General features: G+C 34.2%; 2 protein-coding genes across 4 annotated transcripts in view; both read right to left on the reverse strand.

Moving 5' to 3' along the window:
* Positions 1-16,016, reverse strand: part of LOC133201383 (CB1 cannabinoid receptor-interacting protein 1-like) — a 195,580-nt gene that overhangs the window by 149,300 nt on the left and 30,264 nt on the right. The gene's annotated exons all lie outside the window — the stretch shown is intronic.
* LOC133201381 (potassium channel subfamily K member 16-like) lies at positions 1,652-8,563 on the reverse strand. Of its 3 annotated transcripts, none has more exons than XM_061337200.1 (6): positions 8,501-8,563; positions 8,079-8,236; positions 6,716-6,877; positions 4,802-5,134; positions 3,744-3,916; positions 1,652-2,090 (listed from the first exon to the last, which is right to left on the reverse strand). In XM_061337200.1, exons 2-6 carry the CDS (start codon positions 8,233-8,235, stop codon positions 1,905-1,907), a joined length of 1,011 nt encoding a protein of 336 aa, XP_061193184.1. In that variant the 5' UTR covers position 8,236; positions 8,501-8,563; the 3' UTR covers positions 1,652-1,904. The 3 variants fall into 3 exon arrangements, with proteins under 3 accessions (XP_061193184.1, XP_061193185.1, XP_061193183.1); XM_061337201.1 differs by lacking the exon at positions 8,501-8,563 and adding an exon at positions 8,446-8,462; XM_061337199.1 differs by lacking the exon at positions 8,501-8,563 and adding an exon at positions 8,394-8,449.

Consider the following 16,016-nt stretch of genomic DNA (forward strand, 5'->3'; position numbering starts at 1 on the left):
CAATGACATTATATTGATTAAAATAGCTTTTTGGTGCAGTTGAATTTGTTCATCGGCATTTCAATCTTAGAAGTTTTCCCCCAATATGTCATTATTAATTAACATTTGATTTTTACATTAAATCGGTGACGTGATATTTTTTAACCTTTAACTCTTGCATACTTTTTCTTGTCTCGACACACATTACGTCAAACTTCGTCTGTCAGTTTTCTTTCTCACATTTTTCCTGCTTTGAAGTCATGACTTCATATGCTATATACATTTTATTTTAATTTATTAGACAGAAAAAAAAGGTTGAGCATTTTTTCTTTAAATTTCAGGGATTTATGACCCTTTAACAATGTAGGTTTGTTTTTGGCTTTTTTGTGCCCCAAAAAATTGATGTTTTCAAAAAGTTAATTGAAGGGGTTATTTTCCTTAAGAAGATAGTGTCCACAGCCATCGCCCACTTCAATATTCGTTTATGTTGTTTAAAAATCTGAGAAAAATCGCATAGTTTGTCTGATAGAAAATTCAAATGAAAATTGCTGACTTCGCAACTTTTTAAAGAAAATAAGTTCATGACGCCAAAATTGGCATTTAGGAGGTCATATGAGATCTTATTGCGTGGAGTTAAAAAAAATCGATAGCATATGTTGTAACTTCTCACAACAATTTTATATTTCAGAAGAAAAAAATACAGGTCCAGATTTGTATTAAAACGTACCTTCCTTGTAATTGGTGTTAGCTTTGTTTTGCATGAGATTGCGATTATGACCTAAGTTTACACATTGATTTTGTAAAGATAAACTACTTTTGATATGTGATATTGAACTCGAAATTAAAGACACAACAGAGTGTGCCACATCTGTTTCATATTTTGATGTTTTAGTGCATAAGACATTGAGGGCTAACAACTAAACTTTATGATAAACGTGCTTCGCACTCGTGAAAATGTCAAAAAATCCTGTCCCATTCGTGAAATAAATTCCATATCCCACTACAAAACATTGAATATCCTCTCAGTTGATTCAATACAAATACAGGAGCATTTCTACATGAGAACAATTTTCAAATCTTATGTATGCACGATGAACCTTTTTAATTTTGAGGTCAATAGGTTAAAGACCAAGGTCAGAGATTTACATATTGTATACATGCTTCTACATCGTTTTCAGATGATAACTAGTTTTCTGTAAGCTTTTGCTAAGAAAGTTAAGGTCATGATTTTTTTTAACTCCAAAAACACCCTTTTAAGGGCAAAAGCTGAAGGTCAAGGTCGATGTTTTTCGTTTTTACCTTAAGCGGGCGACATAGCTTCCTTGAATAAGCTTTTTACCTTCTTTTTTTTAGATGTAGTCTCATAACTGTGTGTGCAAACAAAATTGATTAACATCTTTCAAAAAATAATTCAGTACTTAATTAATTATATTTATATTTTTAACTGCCTGCCTTCTCTGCAGATGTGATTTACATTTCAAAATCCTTGTACTATCCCTTTGCGAGCACAATTTGATCTCCCCGTCCGTGTTATAGTGTTTTGAATGCGCAGCTTTCCACACACTTTTTATATAAAATACATGTGGAATGTAAAAAGTATCTCATTATTAGCATCGTATACGACCAATATACTCTAAAATGGCCTTTTTAATTAAATATCAAAAGACAAGACTTCGAAGGAATTCCATATATCATAGAATAAATGCAATGAAAATGAGGTATCATTCAGGGTTAATAATCTAGCTATTGTTACAGGATGTGGAGTCTGTTAGAGGTTGGTCTTCTAGCCATCATACACTTACATTTATTGATCACTGTTTCATATTTACCTACACTTATAATACTAACTTGAAAATACAGATTCATTTCAATTCTCTCTCTCTCTCTCTTGCAAATACAAAGGACGGATTGCACTATAAATATAATCAAGATTCTTCCAGTTGAGCTATACGGAGCAGAGTTACACCTCCACTTTCTTGATCAATGCCGTTGTTGTTGCCAGATGGCGCCTCCCACATTTTGCCTTTCACGCTGGATTTAACGTTTGCTGCTGTCTTGTACACAGATTTTCCAGTTTTTGCTAATTCTTGTTGTAATCTAGAAATTTCAGCCTGAAAATAAAGGAGAAATAAGGAAAATATTTGATTGATTTTATTTCGCATTGTAATCTGATAAAACAAGCATTCTGAGAGTATTGCATTAGCAATACTAGTCCCCTACCGGCAAGTGTAACCTGGTTCCGGTTAAGAATTGAAAATGCCATAATTCCGTCAAAAATCAAAGAAGCGGGACGAAATGCAAACTTGATCTATAACTAATCAAGGTGAAGTCACATACCAAAATTCAGCTCAATATCTGAAAGCATTTAGAAGAAAATTGCGGAAAACCCTTAAAAATTGAAAAGGCCATCATTCCATCAAAAATCAATGAAGCGGAACAAAATGCAAACTTGATCTGTAACTCATGCATCAAGATATACTCACAAATTAACCAAAAATCAGCTCAATATCTGCAAGCGTTAGGGAAAAAGTGCGGAAAACCAAGTGGGACAGACTGACAGACAGACAGAGGGACAGCTAGACGGACAGACAGAGGGACGGACAGACTCAGAGGAAACCTATAGTCCCCCCCCCCCCCCGGTTTCACCGGTAGGGGACTAATAAGGACTTTGGGAAACAAATGGTAAACTTGAGATTTCTTGCCGAGACATATCCGTTAATCCGCTTCCTGAATCAATAATTACGCCAAACCCCCTTTTTTTTTTGGTATTTCATTGAAATTTGGTTTTAACTGTTGGAAGCACGGGTACCTCAACTAAATGTTGATACACATCAACGGTGTGTACGTTTATTACATTTACACTGAAGAGGAGAGAGAAAGAGAGAGAATTCCTCGTTATTTTGAAATAAGACTAAAAGTGTTATTTATACATATACAGGGATATCTGTGATCTAAATTTAACATCAAGAACCCAAGCCCCCCCCCCCCCCCCCAAGGCGTTGCAAACTAATGACCAGTAGTATTAAAACTGTGTTTGGCAGGATTTCTCGAGAACAAGAGGTCTATGGTCGCTTTGGAAACTTTATTGGGAAAGAAGTACTCGAACTAAACCCATAAAATGTTAAGGTGAGTTGTAGGCATGCCTCGCTTAAGATATGATGATTGCAAGAGTGCTGTTACAATGTTTCTAGCAGGATCAACGCAACAGCAGGTTGCAACTGTATTTGGGGTGCTTTAAGTTTATGGTCAACAAAACTGTCGAAGAGGCAACCATGGCATTATGGTCTAAATCTCCAAGCTTGTGGCTGTCAACGCATCCATAGACACAGAATAAACGCTTTTCAGACTGAAAGAGAACATTTGAAGGTACAAACATTATCATTTATGACAATAGTTGGGATCACATTTGACGTAATGTCAAACAACGGAAACTTGGTGGAACTCCATGAAATATTAAGATGAAGTTTCTTTGGTTGTTCAATTCGTCCAGTAACAATTTGACGCTACAACTAGTCTGTATTTGGCAGCCAAGAACAGAGGGGGAAAGCTCTCGGGGAATATGATTTTTCTTGTCTGAATAAAATCTTCATATTTCCTTCACGATCATGCAAAAAATGTATAATACACTGTATTTTATTATAATTGTTCTTAACAGTCCGATATACATGTATATACACTGTAGCAAAAGTATTACAGAGATATCAAAATGAAAAATAACAGGATATGCCTATATTTTTGGCCTATATAATAAATAATGATATTACCTCCAGCTTTTCTTTTGTAAGTCGCTCCATTTCCTCGGCCTTTTTGATAAAAACGTTGGAGATATAATTAATTAAGAGGGACAGGTAAGCTAGTCCGAACAAGATCCAGACATACGTCACTATTCTATACAGGTCGCCCGTACCACGGTGTCCAATGCGATTTTCTGAAATAGCTGTAAATAAAAATGATAATCGACATGTATGTCTTCTTTTTTCTTTTATCACGAATTGATATAGAGAACGTTGATTTTCCCCTGCATTGTTATTGGAATTTAAATAGAACACCCAAGGACCACAACTCTTCACCCTGTTTATATGTATGTACAGTCAAACCTCGTCATCTTGAACTTGATGGGTCGTGTAAAACACATTGAAGTAAAAGTACATGTATATTAAGACCAAGTGGTTGGGACTTACAACTCAATCGGTAATTCGAGATATCGATGTTCAACTGTTGGGTTTTTTGGGGCACTTTATGATACCTTCAATCACTTAAATGTGTTTACAAATTAAGTTCGGTAAGCATGAAAATTCACATCTGTGTGGTTTATTTATGGCGCATGAAGTATCAAAATATAATTGTGTATTGTTTGTAGTTACGTCTATAAAAGTTCAACTATTTTCCCAGAAGTGATGTTTTTGTTGACCATTCGAATAGAACGTGGAACTTCAATCGGTTTTTAGGTTAGTTTTTCATGATTTAAAAGGAAAACAACTATATATTAGATGTAAACACAATTAATGCGATTTGAAAAATGAATATCAAACCTTTAAGCCAATATCTGCCCCACTATTGAGGGCTACAAGTCATAAGTGTACTTGTAAAAGCTTCCCGATACTTTTGTACAGGGAAACCTGGTTAATCCTGGTACCAATAATCCGAACAGTCAGTTCTGGTCCGGAACACTTCAACTTCTTAACGAAATTTCTTGAAATATACCATGTATGTTTCAGTAATCCAAAAGTTTCATTAATTTGGACGGCAACACAATAACCAAGCATAGCGCCGGATGAAGAAGGCTCGACTGTATATTAATTAAGTATTTAATACAACTTACCTGCTATATAATCCCCAAATCCTATAGTACTGAGAGTCACAAAGCAGTAATACAGTGCTTCCAAAACAGTCCAGTCCTCGACGTAACTGAACACAGAGGCCGGCAGGATGAACAAGATGGTGAGCCCCAAGGTAACAATGAGAACCATATTCAGCAGTTTGTTCACCAAAGGTTTTGTCGAGCATAGTTTGCACTTGTTGACCCTAGTTGAGAGGCGTGTCAGGAGCTGTCCCAGGTAGTTAAGCATGATGAGGGTGATGGGGATTCCGATGAGGGCGTAAACCACCAGAGCCACTTTACCGGGGTACGTTTTTGGTGCCAAGTTACCATATCCTTAAAGGTACAAAATACAGGAAAATTTTGTTCAACATCTGTCGTTGACGTTTCTCACGTCTTTTTATCATGTACGCCATTTAAGATACATGTAGGAATTTGATATTTGGCATGTATACGGCGTGTCACAACAAATTTTAAAATACATTTTGACCTAAAAACCTACAAGCTGAGCTGAGATTGACTTCGAGGTCATGATAACTGGCATGTGTATTGCTCGTCAAAATGTCTTTGTACAGAATTAGATTTAGACTTAGAAAAAACTAATTTTGCACTTTTTCATTTGAAGTGCGAGAGTCCATTCCTTTATAATAGGCCCATGGGCCACAGCATTTACCCGAGTATTATTGGCCCTACTATTCTTTCTATTTTGACAGAGAAAAAACGATTAAAACGATTCTTTTATCGTTATTCCCCTGAAAATTTTGTGCCCCTATATACGGCACTGTATATTGTCAATCAACAGTCTAAGATCCTTCCCTTTATTTGTTCGCCTTAGCCAAAGGTTGACTTAAACGTTTCTGATCGTAGAGTTCGTCCGTCTGTCTTGTGTTGTGACATAGGCCTCTTGCTGTATGTGTTACCAGTTACTGACCATACGAAATCAAACTTGATTATTCTTTTAACTGATTTGATTGAAACAGTCCGCAACATGATATGGTAATATGATATGTTTTGATATTAACGTGTAGAATCTATTTTACATGCCACAAAAATACCGAAATTAATGACCTTGACCTTTAGCCTGCTTTAAAAAAATGTGTATTTTGCGAGATGTAGGACTTACATTTAGGATCAGGATATTTAGTTCCTGTGATACTTGTTAAATAAGACCTTTTTAACAATTTTCAGTTTACTTGAATATGTTCCCCAATACTAAGTATTTAAGGTAGAACCAAACATTTCAGATGGCCATCAGATTTTGTATAATCCTAAATCTTGCTACGGCATGCGACACATGCCTGTCTTGGCACACATTAACTTTCACCCTACGTAACTAAGCTGCTGGCAAGATTCTCGTAGGGTTTATACTGATGTAAATAGACTTGACAGTATTATACTAGTGCTGAGTAACACTGTTTCTAGATTGTCGTGTACTTGTTACGCTAATTTTTTTTTGTATGCAATTAATCATCTTCATCTTATCATAATGTACAGAATTCTCTCTCTCTCTCTCTCTCTCTCTCTCTCTCTCTCTCTCTCTCTCTCTCATTTGCTTGATTATTTAGCATGCTAAATTCTGTTTTATTTTTGTTTATTCGTGCGTTTCTCGCTTTATGGGATGATACAAGTTCACACATTGTATATTGTAAGAAATGCCACTTTTATTATCTTTGCATATGAAATTACAGTAAAACTTGTGTAATCCGAACACCAATGGTTTCATAGAAATTCGCTGGATTAGATAACAATCCGGATTAGACAATTCAAACAATTTATTAAATTTACTGAAAGGGACTAAAAGTTTACATCGTTATATGCAAGATTTCGGATACACAACATCGGGATAAGAGAAGTTTTACTGTATATTGAATTTATTAAATAAAAGCAATATAGTATTAACATGATTAAATGATTTACCTATGGTCGTTACCACGGTAACAACAAAGGAAAAAGCGCCAATGAAATCCCACTGTGTATATACCGTCGTGTTACGTAGAGTGTTTAAAGCGAACGTAAATTCTTGGTCCACTTGACGTAGCACGTTGATTAGGTCATCGTGTTTTACACAGGAATGGTTACCTTTGTGGAAAAAAGAGTTATTTCAAATATATCAAGATGGAAGATATATAAATAAAAGATGTAAATTAACAACAAGAATATATTGTAGTTTTATCTAGACGATGCTATGCATGATTTTTTTTTTTACCTCAACATGCTCAAAGCATAATGCTATCCTATACCGAGTATGTCTAGCTTAATGAGTAATCAATTAACACTCCCGTTTGAACTTTTAAATTGATTGATATACAATGTTTGGGTGCATTAACATTGTGAATATGTACATTTTGATTTAGATTTTTTTTTAAAGGGGGGGGGGGTTCGAATTTTTTTATGTCTTAGACAATTTATGAAAAAAAAACTAAGCTCAACAGTCACCGGGTGGGCTGAGTGTTAGGGGGAGGGATGGGCTGAGTGTTAGGGGGTGGGAGGAGGTGCCTGCATGTGTTTCAGTTGATGTAGATATATATCCATTGAATACTGGCATTGCAATGGCAACAATTATATCCCATATTTATTAACAACAAGTAAGTTATTTTCAAATTTGTGCAATATAATACTGGATATCTAAAAGGAATTTTAAAAAAAACATTGATCGAATTCACAAATAAGCCTTTACAAAACAATATGGGCTTTTACACAAGAGTTGGCGATATGTGGAATATAGATCGGTGGCTCGTAATTTATTTTTTAAAATGAAATCTAAAGAAAGATTACGATTGAAATAAACTTCAAAGAACATTTCTTTTCCCCCTAAAGACACTTGCATCGACGCGAACTTATAGCAATGAAAACGCAAAATAAAAACAAATTGGTTGTGTGCGTGTTTCTACATATTTTTCATTAGCTTCCACGTGCAACTTAATTCTTATGCCTCGGAACACGTGAGTGTACGATCATCCTTGAACTACCTTGTTTTAGATGGACAAGCATTCCAGACAATTTTAGCAAGAATACACCTATTAAGAGTATTGTTCTCCCGGATTTTACCTTAATATTTTACTTTGTGCGGAATAAAAGAAACCTATTTCTGCTACACATTAGGAGTAAATTCCTCTGAAGGACAATAGTGCGGAATTCTACATGGCAATGGTTTTTCACATTGCGTCATTCCACAGATATAGGCTTATTACAGATAATTGAAAGGAATTCTACATATTTAAAAAAGGATGAAAAATATCAAGCTGTTTACAAGATATAGTAATGGATATATAGTAATTACCTATGAAGTTTCTAAGGAAGGCTTCTAACTGAAGGCGTCTCTCTATTTCTGGATCGCCCTCGATATGACTGAAGATAGCGGCTCCCACACACAAATACACCACCACCAAAACTAGCAGAACCACCATTCGCTTCCATCCAGGACCTTCTGACGTCATCCTCAAAAGTCAAACGGAAATTAAAATTTCAAAGATGTAAACTTTTCTTAAGTTACGTCAATTCTTTGTGACATTATTCAAATGTCTCGAAAGGCAGGTGTTCCAAACATTAGTAGTTTTATAAGAAGTGTTCCAAACGTTACTAGTTTATAAAGTACATATTTTTGTAAACAATTCTAAGGCATCGAGTCTTATTTTTTTGGAAAATACCACAATATAAAAAGGTAAATCCAACTAATTGAAAGGTTTCCATTCACTAGGTTACCCTTTTTTCTCCCAGGAATCGGGCAGGAATCGAGATCGTGGAGATTCTATCTCCTGATGTTGGCAGTGTTTCTTGTTTACGCTAGTCGTGCATATTTTCTGTTTCTGATCGACAGGCCATCTTATTCATCCAGACGTTGTCACCAAAGCCTCTATTTATATATCTATCCCATCGCTCCGCTGATGCAGTTGATTTACCGAGTCGCTTTTATTCAATTGCATGAACAATTGTTTTCCTATGACGGCCCTGCGGCACTCAATCAAGAGAAATTTTTAAATGGAAATGGTAGAAACACATAAAACTTGTAAGTTAAACTTAAGTATAGAAAGGTGTAGACAAGATGCTTTTTAATTAGCAAACGTACATTTGAAATTCTCTTTGAGGTTCATTATTGTAAATGCCATCACTCTATTATTTTACGGTATCTAACTACAGATGCCTCATTAAGAATTACGGGGGGAAAGTAATTAGTATTAGAGTATTCTATTCTCTCCCTCTTTTATTTGGGGGGGGGGTGCATTTGTCTTGTCTCTTGTAACAATTCAAACATTAGCAGAATAAGCCAAAATGTATTTTAATAAAAATGCATGATCCTTGAATGACTGCAGTATTAAAGTTCTAGTACATATATTTTCATGGTGTACCATTATTAAGAAGAAAATTTCTATATCACTTATTCATTTTGTAGTTGGTGATTTTTGTAAAGACGAAAATCGATGCAGTTCCCCGTTTAATTGAGGTTTTCTAAATTATACATTAAAAGTAGCTGCAGAACTGTAGCTCTCCGAAAAAAATGACAGACTCCTGTCTGTCAATTTTTTTTTTTTCGGAGAGCTACAGTTCTGCAGCTACATTAAAAGATACTCATACATATGGTTTTGACTGTCACGTGGTCATTTAAAAACTTCTTATATAGCTAAAATCAATTGTGTTCCGAGTTCACCAATATATCGACAAAATTAATTACAGTTGTGGCAAGTTAGTTCATTCTCTAACCTGAGATATGTATAAATAAATAATGCACATGATTCTGACATGGTTACTAAAAAAAATTTCTCAAGAACCACTAAGCAGATTTTCACCAAACTTACGTACACGGATGAGGATATGAAGAGTAAAAAATTGTTCAAGACATTACCCTGGGACAAAGGGCGTGGTTTCAAGGTCACTTTAAAGTTGACCAAAAAATATGCTTTGATATATTGCTTACTATAAGGACTATGATCATCAAATCTTTTCAGTTGATGCATCTTAGGTACTTTTTTGAATTTTGCATGTATTCATTTTCAATTTGATTTTGATGCATATCTTGGAGACTTTGAAGCCTATGATCATCAAAACTTGTCAGTTTATGCATCATGGGGCCTTGACGTGTGCAAAAAAGTGGGTCACCGGGATATGGCTAATCATTTTCGAAACATTTAAGCTCAATTATTTCAAATACTAGAGGCTTAGAATCATCAAACCTTGTAGGATGATGTATCTTGGGATCTTCAAACACATTTATTAAAAAGAAGGTCACAGTGACCTACTTTTTAAATTTTGCAGGCATTCATTTTCAAACTGTTTTAGAGACATATTTTAAACACTTTGAAGGCTATGATCATCAAACCTTGTCAGCTGATGCATCTTAAGACCTCTAAATATTTCAACCAAAAATGGGTTACCATGACCTACTTTTCGAATTTCATGGCTATATTTAAATATTTCAGATGCCATTTGGAATAGTATCATCAAACTTTGTCAGTTGATGCATCTTGGGTCCTCGGAGTGTGTCAACTAAAAAAGTAGGTCACTGTGACCTACTTTTGGAATTTTATGGCTTTATTTAAATATTTCAAATGCTAATTGGCATAGAATCGTCGAACTTTGCCAGTTGATGTATCTTTGGTCTTCGGAGTTAGTCAGCTGAAAGGTTGGTCACCATGACCTACTTTTGGTATATGGCTATATTTAAATATTTTTTCAGATACAAATTGGCTTAGAATCATCAAACTTTGTCAGTTAATGTATTTTGGGTCCTCGGAGTGTATTTACTGAAAAGTAGGTCACCGTGACTACTTTTGGAATTTTATGGGTATATTTAAATATTTCAGATACTTATTGGCTTAGAATCATCAAACTTTTTCAGTTAAAATATCTTGGGTCTTGGAGTGTATCAACTGAAAAGTAGGTCATGATGACCTGAGCTTTGGGAATTATATTGTTGTATTTAAATATTTCAAATAAAAATAGGCTTAGAATCAAACTTTGTCAGTTGATGTATCCTGGATCCTCAGAGTGTGTCAATCAAAAAGTATGTCACGATGACCTACTTTTGGAATTTCAAGGCTTTACCTAAAGATATAGAATAATAAGAGGCTTCAAATAGAAGTGATAGGTTGTACAATTCATCAGAAGAGCAATTCAAGGTCCTTGGGACTCTTGTAATTAACAATATATTCAATAGGGATTGTATGAAAAAGTTTAAATATGCATTAGATCAGGAAACTGTTGCACAATAATTGTCTTTCTTAGCAGAGTGATTCTTGAGATTTTTAAAATACCCCCATTTTTCACTATTTCTCCACTTTAAAGTAGACTGAGTCCTTCTTTTGAATAAATTTGAATTCACCTAGGGATACTTTCTTGAAAGTTTGTCTTAGTGTTTGAAGATTTGAACACTTTACAGACAACATACGAAAGATGACTGACAGGAAGATGCTGAGAAAAAAATAAAAGCATCTTTAAAAAAGATGGAAGTAACCAGCACGCACATGAATCTCAGCTTATAATAGACACTTTTCAATGAAAGATAAATTCAGATTTCAGACTACCTTAAGATGTTAAATGTGACCTTATTAAATCTCTAGCATATTTATTTCTATCCAGTATTCAGTCTTCTGGTCAGAGCTTATACATGTAAGGTGCCCTTGTCCCCCCGTCTACATGTTTGTCTGTTCGTCTGTTAACAATTTTTTTCAAAACACTACAACATGTATACTTTTGATTCATGCAATTTTTATGAGACTTGGTACACATGCAAGTAGACTTCTTTATAAACTAGTATCATTCTTTTATTATTTCGACGTACAGCATTGCAATGGTTACTAGAAATAGAAAGAATGTTTCCACTTAAGCATATTGCCGTGGCCCCTTTTTCGGACCCCTCTAACATCATCTAATTAACTCAAATGTTAATTATTTTACACCTAACCCATATTTTGTTATCTGTGTGGTACATTATTTGCAAAAATTTACTTTGAAAACGGCGCTTTAGTTTTATTAAAGGTAATTAAAAATGCCCGCTAGTGGGTGTTAATTCCGGAATGCTGCGCTTGTCCGAGCTGGGTTTTAATTGTGTCTCATTACTATTCGGAGTAGGCGGGGCATTAAATCATCGATCGATTGAAAACATGTAAATTTAGCCAGTTATATAATGGCTTCTGGGAACTACTCAGCATATGATAAAAAAAAAAATACGCAAAAGTAAACACAAAGAACATGTAATGTTTAAACTCCTCGAGGATTAAGCCAGATTTTTTTTTTTTTTTTTTTTTTTTTTTTTTTTTTTTTTTTTTTTGAAAGAGATCTTGAAGATGTACATGTACTGAGTCCCTCCCTAAATCCAGACTGTTTCCCAATTATTGGTAGGTTATCGTAGATCCTTGAAGTCATATAGTAAATAACAAAATCTAGCAGCTTACTTAAAAAAAGAAACAGGTGAATGACATTACTTTTGTTTCGAAAATATTTTTTATTTTAAACAGGGTAAGTTGCGATCGCAATTTAAGAAACGTAAGTTGCGTATACATGGAAAATCAACACTAAATAAACCAGGTCTACTTGTACATGTAAACACACACACTTCACATTATTTTAATGAAAAAATAAACATAATATAAAAGAAAAACAACTTCTTCTGTATTTTTCAAAAAGATTAGAGTCGTATCGAATTTTTAAAATAATACAAAACTCTCTCACTCTCCGTAAATATACAGAATAACAAAACAAAACATTTTTTTGCGATGCTGTAGTGATATTTAATCACTAAAACAATTTTATTAATTGTATGTGTGTTTGTTTGTTTTGTTATGTCATCTTTTTTTGTCCCAGTAAGTTTTCCAGTGTAAAAAAAATCTATACGTAGTTCTACCCCTGTACCTATACATTTACAGTCAAAAACATTTTGAGGAATGATGCTATTGCTAAGATGTAGACTATGCCTTGGAAACTCATTGAGCCCCCAAGCGAACCCCTAAATCCAAGGACTAAAACTAAAATATCATTACATTTTGCCCGATTTAAAATTCCATAACCCTCATTAGTCAAATATTTTTCATGAATGGTAGCATCATTATTTTTTCTGTCTTCAAATGTGGACCTAATACCTTAACAATATTAATATCCATCGGATGCCACTATTATCATTGGTTTCATGGCCGTAGGAATCATACATACCTAAAGAACTCCTTTGAAAAGTATATATTGAACTCTTTTGAAACCAATATAGCTGTAAGCTTTAATTTAAAGAATATTTTGTTAGAAAAGTAAACGGAATTTAAAAGAAGGATCAGCCTATTTTAGCCCTCTCCCTACATCAAGGTCAACGTAAATACATAATTGATATAAATAAACAAAGCAAAATTGTAGAAAATGTACCAAAAAGAAGGGGTGGGGAGAAAAATAAAAATAAAAAATACTAGTAAGCAAAATTACAGAGAAAAATAAGCAAAATTACAACAACAACAACAAAAAATACCGATAAGGAAATTTTCAAAAATTGTTAAATTTACTCACAAAATAATGAATATTTTAGCAATATTTAGCACTACTAAAAATACTGGGGAGTAAAAAATAATTCGATGTTGATCAATTGAAAATGTAACGGTCTGAATTGCTAATCTGAGCTAAAGCGACGTGATTTATTGATTTTTTTAGTATTCACAAAGTTACCCGTGTCTACAAATCACGTGATAAATTGGAATATTTAACAGGTCATAACGAGGTAAATGACATGTAAATAACCGTGAATAGTGAAGGAAACGGTCGGTGTTTTGTACCTTTTTTTCAAAAAGTTTACCCCGAGCGCAGGCTTGCCCAAAATTCTCCTTTAAATATGATGAATTTCCAATATTTATACACCTTCTGTCCAATACAATACGCTCACCATGTATTACGGCTTTAAAAATCGGAATAACTTTGAATATCAAAGGAGATTTGTGAATTGCAGTGACCCCTCTTACAAAACACAGCTTCGTTCTTTATTTTTATGGACTTTTAATTCCTGTAATTTCGCAAAGTTGCGATTTAGACATAGAAGAATCGCATTATTCATCTCATGGTACTATTTTCTATACTTTATTTTTGCGCAATTTACCGGGGGCCACGTTTTGTACACTAAGTGCAATCATTCTTTTCTGTAAAATGCTTTCAAAACGCTAGTCCTCCAACAGCTTTGACTTGATTCAAAAAGATTGTGTACACAATTAGACTATATTAAGATATGTAATTCTGTTCACGGGTTTTTGATTTTGACAAAGGGAGTTTCCATGGTTACTACAAATGGAACTTTTTTGTGAAATTCTTTCAAAACTCTAAATCTCGTGTAGTGTTGGTCTGATTTCATTATAATTAAGCATTGCTACTCAAGATAAATGATTCTATGTACTAGTATATTGTTTTTTGATTTCGATCAGCGGTGTTATGTTTGCTTGTTTGGTTTTTTTTTTTTCAATCTTTTATTAAAATAGAAATTTCTGTGAAATTCTTCCAAAACGCTATTCCTCTTGGTACACTAATAGACTACACGAGATACAGTTTTGTCCGTGGGTTTAGATTTAGATGATGAGTGTTGCATAATTGTTTTATAAAAATAGGATTTTGATGGAATTCTTCCTCTCGCCCTTCGTTTTTGGTCTAAATGTAATAAAACTTGGTACACAGGTGATCACAATTCTTGTATACTCGTGTTGCCATGCTACTAAGTTTCAAGTCCAGGTGACGCTTTCCTCTTTTATTGTAAGTACATATCAGTAGAATTACATTCTCGTTAGAGACTTCTGGTTACACAGTATTTGTAAAACAAGTTGAAAGCAAAAGAGCATTTTAATACGAAATATCTAGTGACACCAAGAAATAGATATTTTAAAAATTCTGGATATATCAAAGCAATTTTGTTTGGTGGGTCAGGTTATACCGTTTCTTTATTTGCATTACGTCCCCTCAAGAGTTTTTTATTACTCATATGGGACGCCTGTGATTGTCTGTGGAGAGTTATAAATTTAGACCTGTACTTGGCACTGTCTAATAGCTAAGTTACATGAGTGAGGGATAATTTTTGTGCCATCATCTACTGCGACAAAGGTCCGCGGTCGATACAGTCTTATCCTATGGACAGGTCTCTACATCCCGCAGTAGGATTTGAACTTGCAACATTAAGATCAACTCCTTACTTCACGATTGTAGAACAAAACACTCTAACCACTGCACCAAGCGGATAAATTCAAGTTGTGGTGTTCACATACACGAAAAATAATCTATATATAGGGTGTTCTGTATATTTGTGGATCGATAAATGTCTTGCATAACTACATTTTTGGAGTTCAGGTAAGAAATGTTAATAAAATAGCCATTTACTAATAATTTGAGCCGAAATCTGTGCGGGATTGAATCACTCCCGCACTTGCACCATTATGGAGATCCTAAGGAGTTGTAGCCCCTCCTCTCCCAAAAGGGGAGAGGACTATATTATTGCAGCTACACGCAGCCCACCAGGTTTCACTGTCCAGTGCTAATGGAGGCATGGAATCAATATAATCTGCAATCTTTTGCAACACCAAAAAAAAAAAAAAAAATGCAAGGAGATTCATATTTCATTTATTTATTTTTGAAATCATTTAGACTTTTATACATATTTCATGTTTTAACTTAACACTGGCACTATCTCTTAGTGTCACTGATTATGCTTTAAAACAGAATAACAGTCAAACAAAGACATCTCAAACTCAGTAGGACTGATATCACACTTGGAGATATCTGATGTTCAAGATATCAAAGTTAAAACTCAAAGACTTCTGTATCCATGATTATACTGAATAACAGTCAAACACGGATATCTCAAACTAAGTACATATATAACTGATATCATACGAGATATCTAAGGATTCAAGATATCAAAGATAAAACTTTACAATTACTCTTTCAATCTTTACTAAATGACGGTCAAACCTGGATAAACCAAACTCAATAGGGCTGACATCATACTTCGAGATATCAAAGGTTTCAAGATACTTAAGTTGAACCTTGCAATACAGTTTGGGTTGTAGACTTATTCTGAAATATCCTTGATATGTAAGATATCTGTGTTTGAATACTGAAGTTTAATTGTAGTCATAACACACATTCAAAATGCCTTAATTAAATATTTTTCAATTACATGTACTTTTAAGTATTGCATACAAAACAAAAAATTAAATCGAAAGAACACATATAGATGGTACACAACTTACAATATCTTCCTGAAAGTATAGAAGCA

This window comes from Saccostrea echinata, unplaced genomic scaffold (genome assembly GCF_033153115.1).
Source record: "Saccostrea echinata isolate AGI-Se365-2 ecotype Australia unplaced genomic scaffold, CSIRO_AGI_Sech_v1 ptg000043l, whole genome shotgun sequence".
Taxonomy (NCBI): Eukaryota; Metazoa; Mollusca; class Bivalvia; order Ostreida; family Ostreidae; genus Saccostrea; species Saccostrea echinata.

Bases quoted from the DNA above. Each gene is read 5' to 3' on its own strand.
- LOC133201381 (XM_061337199.1), bottom strand. The intron at 6,878-8,078 runs GTAATTACTATA...TTTTCCACAAAG, and splicing joins CTTCCTTAGAAACTTCATAG to GTAACCATTCCTGTGTAAAA. The intron at 3,917-4,801 runs GTAAGTTGTATT...TTTTATTTACAG, and splicing joins ATTTGGGGATTATATAGCAG to CTATTTCAGAAAATCGCATT.